Source organism: Falco peregrinus, chromosome 10 (assembly GCF_023634155.1).
Source record: "Falco peregrinus isolate bFalPer1 chromosome 10, bFalPer1.pri, whole genome shotgun sequence".
NCBI classification, from domain to species: domain Eukaryota; kingdom Metazoa; phylum Chordata; class Aves; order Falconiformes; family Falconidae; genus Falco; species Falco peregrinus.
Window position 1 is genome coordinate 30,118,830 of NC_073730.1, and position 12,584 is coordinate 30,131,413.

The 12,584-nt window shown below is 50.1% G+C and overlaps 1 protein-coding gene across 1 annotated transcript in view; it reads right to left on the reverse strand.

The window, feature by feature from the left end:
• Positions 1 to 1,059: 1,059 nt before the first annotated feature.
• PLPP3 (phospholipid phosphatase 3) overlaps positions 1,060 to 12,584 on the reverse strand; it is a 44,385-nt gene continuing 32,860 nt past the window's right edge. Inside the window, exons 5-6 of the mRNA XM_055815491.1 lie at positions 6,242 to 6,418; positions 1,060 to 1,243 (exon numbers count right to left, since the gene is read on the reverse strand). Coding sequence (XP_055671466.1) covers positions 1,118 to 1,243; positions 6,242 to 6,418 — 303 coding nt within the window. The 3' untranslated portion in view covers positions 1,060 to 1,117. The remainder of the gene's footprint in view (positions 1,244 to 6,241; positions 6,419 to 12,584) is intronic.

A 12,584-nucleotide genomic window follows, 5' to 3' on the forward strand; every position in this document is an offset into this window, starting at 1 on the left:
ACTGATCTACCACCGGTGTCACCGAGCGGAGCACAGGACCTGGTACCTGCCATGGCGCACACCGGGGTGCCCAAGGGCGGAGGGGGTGGGGGGATGCACAGACTGACTGACACCCAGGCTGGGACGTGCCGCCCAGCAGCCCGTCCCGAAACTGCAGAATAAAAGTTTCCCCAGGACTCAGCCCCGAGGTCGTAGTGCGAACAAGTCTTCAGCAGAGCTGCCACTACCCACTTGCAAACTGCCAGCTCCCGTGGGTGTGCAGGAAACCTGCTGTGATTTTTTTTTTTTTTTTTTTTGGGGGGGGGGATATGGCTGGGAAGCAGAGGATGCTCTTTTTGTGAAGGGCCATTTGTGGGTGCTGCGCATGCCCAAGAGCTCAGGCAGGACAAGCCCTTGCCAGGGAGCAAACTGAGAGGAAGAAATGTGGCTTCTCTGCGTAGAGGATGGAGTTATTCAGCCTCACTGCACGTCTCGAGACTGCTCGTTAAAGGCATGTAGTGTGAACAGAGACCCTTTGGAGATCTTTGACCGGGCAAGCTTCTTCTAAACTAAGTCACAGTATGGAATAGAGGAGGCAAAAATAAACTAGTATCAAAAAGAGAAAAAAAGCAACTCTTACAAACCAATCCCAGATCTTGACTCAGTGCTGTTTCTCGTATATAGTGCTACACAATTTAGTCGTGAGTTGTTGTTCTTTCTCGCAGGCATTGGAAATCTTCATAGTAACAAAACCCTAAAGATGGCCAGCTTTCCGAAAATCGTGTTCATTAGGCTATGAACAATTTGGCGTTCACTACAACATGAACACTCAAACCAATTGCACATCCAGAACTCCGGCACCTCTCCTTGTTTGTTCGGCTTTTGTATTTTTTTTTTTCCCCTTTCTCATTGTCGCTTTTGACTTAGTTGACCACCACCCCTTTCATCCAAATGTCGTAAGTTGAAAAGACCACAGAGTAAGACTTTACTGGTCGGGCAAGAAAGTCTCTCCCTACATTCTACTGTCTGATGAGATTTGAGAGCAGCAGGTAGTTGCTGTCAGCAGTCATTTTTTGGAAAAAAAAAAAAAAAATATTAAAAAAATAAAAATACAACACCCATCCAATTTCTCAAAGGTCTACACCATGTTGTGATGGTTATTCCGCTCAATGATGTCCACAGGTGAAAGGATCTCCTTCCGGATGGGCGGTGGAGGCAGGCAAGTCTTTGTCTTGGGCTTGAAGAGATCTGAGACGTAAAACACCTGTAGGAATAAGTGGAGAAGGGAAACTTAGCTATATTGGGTGATGCTTCATTCAAAAACCTGGTTTACAACATACACGGTATCTTTAAGCTGCAAAAATAGCACTTTTTATGCTATTAAATGCCTGCCTGTAACACTGATAGCTTTGAAATCCCTGGGAATTCTGCAAATATGGGAGGAGGCTCAGACCTCAGGGAACACAGCGTAAAATCATGACAGAACAATTTCATTTCTCACTGCATCATCACCGAGCGCAATACCCAAACCTCTGCTGAGCGGGTTGAAAAGCCAGGAAACAGATACATGGCCCACACTCCGACGAAATAACAAAGGTCTCCAAAGGGCTGGCCTGACTCACGGCGAGTGGCTTTAGGGATGGAGTTGGCGTGAAACAATTCATTCAGCCAGACATCAGGCAGGCAATTAAAAGCTTTCAAAGCAAAGCTGTGCTAAAAGTTATCAGCTATGAGTCAACGGTGAGAGATGCTCTCTCCTCATGCCTCACCAAGGCACCGGTACAGAGCTGGGGTCCAGTCCTGGAAGCCAAAGCCTAAGGAGAGGAGGAACTATTCCTGACTACTTCTTCCTAAATATCCCGTGATGTAACCCCTCTCCCGGATGTGAAAAAGCCAGTGCTTGGCAATTTCGGGAGGTAGCAACACAATAAGAAACAAAGTGCTGGGAGGAAACTTCCACATCCTCCCTTGGCAGTCGCTGCACAAAGCTTATCGGTCCTCCAGGACCGGGGCACTTTCTCCCTTGCCAAAGCTCAGCCCTGAGACAGAAGGGAAAAGAACCAGACAGCACGGATCCTCTGGATGGGGCAAAAACTGGTGAGCACTCATCGTTTTGTTAGCTGGCACCAAAGCCCCCAACTTCGGTCCTGCCGCCGGCTGCCTCTGCCAGCTCAGATTTGCTGGGTCATCTCGGGTAATTCAGGCCGAGCTGTGGATCTGCTGAGCCGAAACCCAAGGAGGAGCAGCACGTGGTTGTTGGAATGAGCAGCGCATTTGAGTTGTCTCCCACAGTCCTCAAACACAACATAATTAAGCAACCAGATAAAACGGGGAAAAAAATAAGTCCGAGGTGCTCAAAGAAATAATATTGGATTAGCACATCCAGGCTGGAGGGAGTAAACATTTTCCCCACCTGCATCTCTACATTCTCTAGCTACCCAGGGCCCTAGGCAGCAGGTCTAGTCATCCTTGGAAACAACTTCTGCAAGTCCCTGTCGGCACAGCAGGTAAGGGGCTGAGCCGAACAGACAGCAAACCTGCCCGAGGTGGCAATTCCCTCCTCCGGCTGTAACCAGGGATGCAGGCAGGAAGCCGAGCTGTTGTTACTCGGCGTTTATTGCTTTGTGGAAAAGCAGGGAAGGAGCTGACATATAAACCACCCCTTTTCTCAGCGTATGTGCTGGTGTTTGGCTGCCTAGCTGTAAAACAGAGCTGATAAAGTTGTTTACAGGGCATCCAAGTGGAAGCGTTTGTACTTTTGGTTAAATAACAGGACCCAGCTGATCCCGCCAAGGATCACAAGCTGGAGTCTGGCCTCTTTGCTGCAGCATCGCAGTGTAAAAGCACATTGAGCTGCCCTGGCAACGGTTTTCTTTTGGGTCTTTAATAACTGTAAAATCCCCGTTCGGCTGGCTCGGTGCATTTCTGATGCCATCTTGCTCACTTGTCCACCTCAGAGAGCTGGATTCAATCAAGAAGATGTCCGATTCCTGCACCAGGATAGCCGTGACCAATCCACTTCTGGGAGGAGATTGCCGAGTGCAAGAAGCATACGAGGATTACGCCGAGTCTGGTCCTTATTTTGGACAGGAATGAGTTATGGTGGAGTGTCATCCCGGGTATTTCAGTTTTTACTGTGCTGCTTGCTGCTTTTCAGGGTTTAATTCAGAGGCTGGGTAAGAGGTTTCATTTCTCTTTAAACTGTACTGCACTTTAACATGGCTGGAGGTTATACAAACACTTATAGGAATCATGAAACATGATCTTTGGGGGTTAAAACAGTGTGTTAAATCCTCCTAATGCTTGAACTGTTTAACACAAAAAAGGACTAATAAACGTGCAAAGTTTTTCACTTGGATTAGCTCCATTTCCTGTAGAAGGTGCTCTCCACCCATAAAGAAAACTTGATGGCAGAAGACTGAGCGCGTATTATACAAAGGGATCCCAGTATCTTATACTGCCCCTTAACAATTCCTACTCCTTTTCATTATATTGAAGAAATCTTTACTCACATCCAGAGAAATCTTTACTCGCATCCAGAGAGGTTAAAACCAACTCATCTAAGCTAACCAGAGCAATGCCAGGAGCCTGTCCTTCCGACATCTCCCCTTTCTCCCTCCAGCAGATGATGAGACCAACTACACGACACATAGCAGGCTGCCTACAACGCGCATAAAAACTCTTTCCATTTAAGAAATCCTCATCATATTTCACCCTGGATCCAAGTATGAATGTTTCATCAGCTGGAAACGCTTGACACTAATGTCTTCTGCTTGTTATTTCAGGCACTGAAGGACAAACGTGTCTGCTGCAGCACAACCTGGATTTAAGCTCTGGCAGCCCTCGGAGATGAAACCCACAGTTGGTTTCTACTGAAAATTACAGTCTGATAACTATGGTATTTTAACGGCCCTTGACTATTATCAGAGTAGACTCTTGAAGGCTGTGCTGGGGGAAGGAGTGTCTGGGAGCACCCTGGGGAGGGTTGGAGATGGTGAGTCTCCAGGTCCCTCCCTCTGCTTCACAGCATCCCGTGCACGAGAGCTGGACCCCAGAGCTGGGCAAGCACCCCAGGACATATCAGTAAATGTAGCAAAAAAGCTGCTAAACTATGCATTCAATCAAACTTTAGGGAGTCTCGGGGTGACTCTACCTCTTGTCCCTTGCCGCCATCTCCCAAAAGGGAGGAAATCGCCTCCCAGGCAATGGCTCACGCCAGCAAAGCCAGGTTCGGGAGAAGAACATATTGATGGATCTTTGCAGGCTGATGAAACGGGATGAAGGTTGGGTTTAAAACCTGCCCCGAGTCCTGAGCTGCTGCCTGAGATGTCCCCAGCCACCAAGCCATGCCTGCAAAGGGTCTGGAGACAAGTGTCCCCTCCACCAGCCAGCTGGGAGGAGCGGCGCAGGTCGCCCCAGGCTTGCAGGCAAAGCCCAGCCTGCCTGTGAAACTGCAGGCAGCTGCTTCCTATGTCGGTTTACCTCAACACAGGAAAACCAGCCCAACGCTGCTGCAGCCTCCCCTTCCCAGCACAGCTTCCAGCTGCCGGAGGGCTGGGAGGGGATGGCCAGCCCTGCCGCTCGCCCTGGCCAGGAAGCATCCAGACGCCCATCCCAAGCATCCGGAGAGCTATTGTCTTTCTGAAACCACTGCTGGGATCCAGGGGTTGATTGTCTGGTCCCTGCTCCCTCTACATATTGCCACTATCCCATCTCTCAAGCAGAAAGGCGCAAGGAGAGGTAAATATCCCGTCATCAAACCGCCCGGTGATGCACACTTGGTGTCTCAACAAACCCACACGATGCAAATTCAGGCACTTGGACTGAGACGAGCTGCTCCATCACTCCCCGTGTGGCCCAGAGCCTTTCCTCCTCAGGGCTGCCAGCACAGCCATCACCATGCTGCAGCTGACTGCCAGACTAGGAAAAACTACCAGGAGTTGGAGAAACAGCCCGGTAATACTGGAATGAAGGACACAGGACCTGTAAAGCTGTTGCTGGAAGCAGGAGTTACAGCAGCATGCGTCTGTGCACACACACAGGGTTCTCTAGCTTCTCCCTTCTAAATTTGCCAGCATCGCGTGGGACATTGGCATCAAGCAACAGCAAAAGCCAACAGCCACTGCTCAGAGAGTTAATAATACTTCATAAAAACTTCCCAACAACGGCATTTTTGTTTTGGCTTTGGAATATTATCAATTAGTGGAAAGTACATAAATAACCTATTTTCTCTCCTTGCAAAATACAACATTAGCAAACTGAATTCCTTGCCTCCAGGGCTGCTTTATTTTTAGAACAGGTAAAAAAAAAACAAACCCCGAAACCAAAAACAACCCAAGTGGTGAGCTGTTAAAAATCTTGTTTTCAGGATTTTGTACAGGCACTGGAATAACCATAACCACCAGCCCCTTTGTTTCTATGCGAGGCAGCCACCCGTCCCAGTACCCCCCACCCTGCCTACTTTAAACATCTACATGTGTCACTTCGAGTTAGGGGGCTGCACAATCAGGTCAATCTTTGGAAAGCAAATTGGATGAGAACAAGCCCAGCAGCTGAAGACAAGCAGGCATGGCTTTTGTTTGCAATTTTCTCACGAGCCCTTTCGCTACCTTAAAAGCCCACCACCAAAGGAGCCTCCCCTCACTGGGCAGACACCAGCTCCCGCTCCCAGGGGACAGCTTTTAGCTGGATTGTGCAGGGAAGAGCTGTAATCCCAGCCACCCCAGACTCCCTGCTTGGGTCCTGGCAGAAAGCCTTGCAAACGAGCCGGTGCTCGTTACAGGGAGCAGCTGGAGAAGCAAATGCCGCTGGCCGAGAGGGAAATACTCTCCTGCGTCTGAATGCCTTTTCAGTGCCCCGAGCTGCCCAGGAGCCTCCAGGAGCTCAAGGCTGATGGGGAAAAACCTCTAAATGTTGCATTTTTTTCTGAATATCCAGTTTGTTTGGCGGGGGAGAAGAGGAAGTGCTTCCCCCCTCCAAAACGGTAGCGGCGTTTGCTCATGGGGAGCGGGAAGCGCCAGCGGGTGCCCCCTCCTTGGCCAAGTGGCCACCAGACCACCCACCGCCAGGCTCCTGAGCCGCACTCCACTGCAGAGGAGGTTCACACAGGCTGTGACACAGGGGTGACACCAGACAAGCCTCCTGCCACATCCCTGGCTGTCACGGGGGGGTTACGCAAGCTGGGCTGGGGAGGTGCCCCCTACTGCCCCAGGACCCCCCCAGCATCCCCACTGCCACTCCTTGCACGGTTTGCTGTACTCACCACGCAGTAAGCCACCAGGGCTCCCTGGGCAAAGCCCGCCAGCACGTCGGTGGGGTGATGCTTGTGGTCCGACACGCGGGACAGGCCGGTGTAAAATGCCATCATGATGAGGGTGAACTGGAGGAGGGGACGGAGCAGGCGGGCTCCCTTCCACGTGAATCTGGCCTGCAGATAAAACTGTGGGGAAAAGAGGAAAACAAAAATGTTGCATTAATTTGAGGGCAGCAAAGGAGAAGCCGTGCCCAAAATGTGCACAAATGGCAGCAACCGCCCTGTGGGGCTGGCCCTGGGGCACCTGTGCCCCTGTGGCTCAAGGAGGGGGAACTGCCAAAGAAGAAGGATGCTCTTTGCAAAAGTGTGGTCTCCGTCATGCGAAGGGGAGTGGAACTGGAGCAATTTTAAGCCATGGAGGGGATGCAGAGGTGGATGGGCGCAGCACTTCCTTGGTGAGCCAGGGTCAGGGGCTTGGGACCCCCTGCATCCCAGCTCATCCCACAGCCCTGCTTCAGCCTCCACACAACATCCCATCGGGCCAAGTAAGGAAATTCCTCTCCACTGCTATTCAGTGTGTAAGAGAAGCAAGGTCCCAAACGTGCGGCATGCAGGACCCAGGGCATCTCTCGGAGGAAACCCAGGAAACAGCGCAGCACGCCTCACCTCCAGCCCCAGCCCCAAGGGTTTCCAGACACAGTCACAGCCACTTATGATGTGGATGCAAAACACACTCCTCCAACATCGCCACCGTGGTTCCCAGCCCGAGCCCCAGGGTTTGCAGGGGCGTCGGGAGCAGCCACGTGGTGCAAGAAGTCACTCCTGCCCAGCGAGGGGAAAGCAAGGTCCTGGCTCAACCCAAAAAGACGAAGCTGAGGCGACGCCAAATGGACATTGTCCCCCCACCATGACTATCTCGGGCTCCTTTCCGTTCCGGCCGGCGGGCACGGCTGGTTCCTGTGGGAAACGGGAAGCCGGGCGGGAAGAGAGGACAGGAAAACGGCAACTCGCTGCCCACAGATGAGCGGAGCTGGGCCCAGCGCCGGGAGGAAGGCTGCGGGGAGGGAGGGACGCTGCAGCGACTTTCGGCCTCGGGGAGCACAGAGGCATTCGATGGCTCAAGGACTGTAAAAGTGCCTGGGAAATGCTCCTGCAGCTCAGACCTGCTGCCCATGGGCTCTGCCGCAGCAGGTATGTTCTGCTTGCTCCTAAACGAAGCCCTGGGAGCCAGACCCAGCGTGCTTCCTGGGACTCTGCAACATCAGAGGGCTGGAAAGGGGTTTAATACCCATTTATGATCCCTTTTACACACCCGGAGCAGTTTACACTGCCTTGATATGAAAGGGAATGAAGCTCTTGCTGGGTTCCCTGAAACCACAAATAACTTAATGACACCATTTACCTATAAAATCAGAATTAATTGGAAAGCTGATAAGGGGGAAGTATCATTTTGGCCAATTTAGTATGTTTGGCTGTTGCATAAACATTATATTTACCCTTTTTTGGAAAGAACACACACTGGGCTCTTTAAAGGAAATGAAACGTCGTGTCTCTTGAATGGAGCAGATGCTCCAAATTATCCAAATTGTCAGCCAATTAACATGGAAGAGAGTAGTACCAAAACAGCTCGGTGCTGGCTAACACACATTATGATTCTGGGGAATATATCTGCAAACCAGCCCGAGTCTGGGAGCGGAGCCACATCACACGCCCCACACCATGCAAACTTGCACATGCAACGCTCCGGGGTGAGTTACAGCAAACCCGCGCCAATACAGCCCAGCAAATGGACTGCTTGGCTGGTCCTCTGGCTTGTGATGGTAATTTCTATGTTCAGGAGAAAGATGAGTCATTAATCAACATATTAAAATTAGGAGGCATATTCTGCCCAGAAAGAACTAAAAAAAAACCCCAAAAACTCCCACCATCAATGATGAGCTGCTTTCCCTCCAGGTAAAATGCAGCCACCTCCGAGCAGGAAAGTTGGAGCTGTGAAATAGCACAGCCCCATCCTGCACAGTCCCTTGCAGTGATTTAACAGCAGGTACTTCAGCCTGCAAGCAAATATCTATGCGGTTCATTAGCAGGCAGCTGCATTTTCAGTTTGCAGCGCTTAGGCTGGCTGAATTTTCATTGCCATGGTATTTAGAGTACCCAGTGATCTGATGCTGAGAATAAACCGTGCAGGCAGGATTCTCCTGGGAAGCATTCAGGGAAGGCGGTGACAGAGAGAGCTGGGGGCCCTGATATCTTTAAATACAAATCCTTAGCGCAGAGACAATGCCCCTTGGAAAAACAGCATTTGTGGAGAGCAGCACTTTTCAAGCACACAAAAAAAATATCCTTCCATTTCCATGGGTTTGGGTCAGGACTATTTCCATTTTCAAGAGTCTCAGCCCAGCCCAGGTGACGGTGTAAAACTCAGGTGCCAGTATGCTGTTGCAGAGCAAAATTCGCTCCAAGTATTGTATCTTATAAACTATAACCCTTAGGTTCTACCAGGAAGACTTGAAACCTAGCACCTTCCCTTAGTCTTGAGGCTCTATCACACCAAACCCCTCAAGAAAGAAATCTGCTGCTGGATAATCTGACATTTGTCCCTTTTACACAGGCTTGACTTCTCCTCAAATCATTGCATTCAACAAGCTTGGACTAAATAGGTCAACTACAGGTGAGGATGCAAAGTATAAATTAAAAATTAGCAATAAAAACCTACCACGAGTTTGAACATGCAGTAAAGCAGACACTTCTGGGGCTGAAGTGATTAAAAAATACACTTGTTTTTATACTGACCCACTCCTTCCAAAGCACAGCTCTGAACTGTGTGCCTAGTGTACACGCTTCAGCCCTGGAGAAGGTGTGCAAAGGCAGCGCGGCACCCTGCGGGGTGTGCTGGGTGCCACCCTGGTCCCCAGCACCCAACTTACACTCAAAGATACACCTACGCATCTTTGAGGAGCAAAACCCACCCCAGTAGATGCACCTCAGACACCACACTACCGGCATGAGGATCTCGACTGAGCTCCTCCTCTTACTGCTGCAACAAAAAGTCTTGGGAAAATTGCTGTTTAAGTTTCCCGTTTATAAGGGGAGGAAAGGAAAAAAAAAAAAAAAAAAAAAAAAAAAAAAAAAGGAGGATAACAACACCTCTCGTATTCCACAGGCGTACTATGAGCATGCAGGACATCAGCAACTGTGTTCAAACACCAGGGTGCTGACGGTCCCCTCAGTACTTCAGAGGTGAAAGCCTCGGGGTGCTCCAAACTTTGCCTCTGCCCTCAATATGAAAGAAAAACCTAGTTAATAAGAGGTCAAACAGCGAAAGGGGAGCTTGGGGGCTGACAGGATCAGAATTTCCCTAAAACAGGAATCAGTGCTATTACAAAGAAACAGGAAGTTCCTGGCAATTTATCTGAAAACCTGCTTTTGAAGGGATTTTGGTGGCTTTGTTGTTTTTTTTAAACATGGGAGTAAATCTGAAGTGCTGCCTGCTAAGGACTGCCAGATTTTGATGGGAATATGGGGCTGGATGGCGCCCTTCCCAGGAGGAGATGGAGGAGCACTACCACAGCTGGGGTTATCTCCACCACAGACCATCCCAGGGCAGAATAAGTCAGGAGGAGCATCAACCAGAGCAGGGGTGGATGAAATGAAATGGGATTGCACAGAGCAAGAGTTATTTGGAGCTCCCATCCACTGTCTCCTGGCAGAGGCTGAGTTACCACAAAGCAGATGGCTTGAAGGACGTCACATCGCTCCTCTGCTTCCAGGGGACTTCCACAGTGCTGGTGCGGGCAACTGGTGGCCGCATGCAACCCCTGAGCAAAACCATCAAGGAGGAGCTGCCAGGGGACACAGGCTAAAAGCATCACCTCCAGCCTCCCGGAGCTTTCTGTCACCCAGAAATCCTGCCCTGTTCACAGTCTCCTCACCACAAGGCTGAACTCCATCAACCACGTCCCTTAGCCACACTGAAGGTTTCCTTCTGGGAAACGGCCAGTCTTGTTCCTGGCTGCCCGACCTGAAGCTGCCTCTGCAAACAGAACGGTACCCAAAGCGGTATGGGGCCAAAACCTCGCAAACCCAAACCCACCCCACCGTAACGCACTGCCTTGGCTGGGCAAAGCCAGTTGGAGGAAGGGGAACTGCAGAATTCAGCTTTTAGCACCAAGCTAGCCAGAAGACAAGGACAGGAGAAGAGCAGAGACCTCCCAGCAGGGAAGGCACACTCTTTGCCTCTTTGCTGAGCGTACAGCATCCTCCTGCTCCCTCTAGAATACTCCCATCAGCTTAGCAACGCATTTCACACCTTGGCCCTGGCCTCTGATATAATTCCAGCTTATTCCAGCTTACTTAGGTCACTGCTAAGCTTGACTTCAAGTTCACAACCACCATGGAGTTGCCTTCGCAGGCAGGTGATAGCTCAGCAGCATCACAGCACCGGGACCTTCTCCACCCTTCAGCAAGAAACCCCGGTGAGAAGCCTCACGCTCACTCCAATACACAACACCGGCACCATCTCTAATTTTTCATATAAATCAGTAGAATACACTAAACCACACCTGATCTGAAGTCTTCCGCCTCACCCACTAACGCGCGTTAAATGCGTAAGCCACCCTGTTTTGCTCTCATTTTACCTGGAATCAGCCAACATTGCTGAGGGATATTCATTTAGCTTTTCTGATATTAAGGTAGCTGTTCTGCAACCTCTGTGTGGTTGGCTGCGACTTCAGGCAACTTCAGGCTGCAAAAACAGTCAGTCTTACGGTCTGAGGTGCTCGAGGGGAGTGGGAAGCATCCCTCGCACCCCGCAAAGCCTCCCCACACCAGTGAGACACAGCCCAGAGGCACGGGTCGGGTCCGGAGGGCTGCAGGGAATAGGCTGTTACATACCTCCTCTTTCCTCAGCCTGCTAAAAATACGTATTACAGGCTTGCTCAGCCAAGGAGTAACAAAGCAAGGAAAATTAAGACAAAGAGGATTACCCAAGCGTAATTTCCCCTTTTAATTTTTTTATACAAAGGCCTGATGTTAATTGAGTATTCTTGGTGACAAGAAGGCTGCGAGAAACTTAGCCCCGGAGTCTCAGTGTTTAGAACTAAATCCCAGGAGATTTTACTGTGTTGCAAGCACCTTTCCCTGGGACTTTTCCCCCAGAGCCCTCCTGGGCTTGGCATCTATCCACATTTTCCTACCGGGAGCCCGTGGCCAGACTGATTCTCCTTGATGGATACCACAGGGCACTGCTGCTGCGCCAGGCGATGGGGAAGCCACCGTCACCCATCCACTGGCCACCAAACACCTGGGCAAATCCAGCCCCATGGCTCAGGCAAAGCCCTGTGGGATGCGTGGGAATCCAGTTATCTTTTAATAGACCAAGTAAAGCTTTTTGGCACCCATCTCCATCAGGTGAGGCAAACTTGAAAACATTATAATTCAGAATGGGCCTTAAGCATGAAGCCAGGGAATGCCAGGAAAGGCAGGAAGTGACTTATCCTGGAAATATGAAGTATTGTTCAATAGGGGATGCACTCAGGATGCGGCTGATCAGCCAAGCCTCTGCAGCACACGCTCAGCCCCCAAAATATCCCCACTCTGCAAAGGCTCCCGGCAAACTCCTGGTATCCAAAGCACCAGCAGCAAAGCCCTGACTTCCCAGGAACTGAAGAACAACTGTTTTGTTTCGGTTGAGATGATTCCCTGATTAAATTCATCAAACCCACCTCCTGCAGGCTTCAGCATGGTGGATGCCACATTTCTAACCAGGCTTTCAAAACCCCACTCATTCATTGAGGTGGGCAAGACAGCCGGGTTTATTTTGCACTAAATAAAATCCCTCTGGGTTATTGTAACATCTCATTTTGGTTTTTTAAACGTCATCTTTGGATATTATCAGCCTCTCCAGCATGACAGATTTTCTGCCTCCCGTTTTCTGTGAGATTTCTCGTTCAGGCTCCAGCCGCTGTCGGGGAGCTGGAGTGATGTAGAGCAGGGTGCTCGTGGGCAAGTTAGAATCATAATCATTTAGGTTGGAAAAGACCCTTAAGATCACCATTTCCTCACCTCCGATACATGCTGTGTCACATTGTCTTGTCTCAAATTGACTTTTTCTCCCTTTAATTTATGGCCAAACAGTTGGTGCCATTTTTCCCGACATTTTAAGGCACAAGGCAACCAAACAGCTGGTCAGACAGAGCCTGCTACCAACGTTATCCCAGTTTTGGGACAAGGAAAAAAAAAAAAAAAAAAAAAAAAAGAATTCTTAAGGGACTGTGTGTCCAAACCCCTCCATGCTGCTGTCCCAGAGCAGAGGGTCAAGGGGCAGAGGCTGCTGAGCACCGACAGCTCGAGT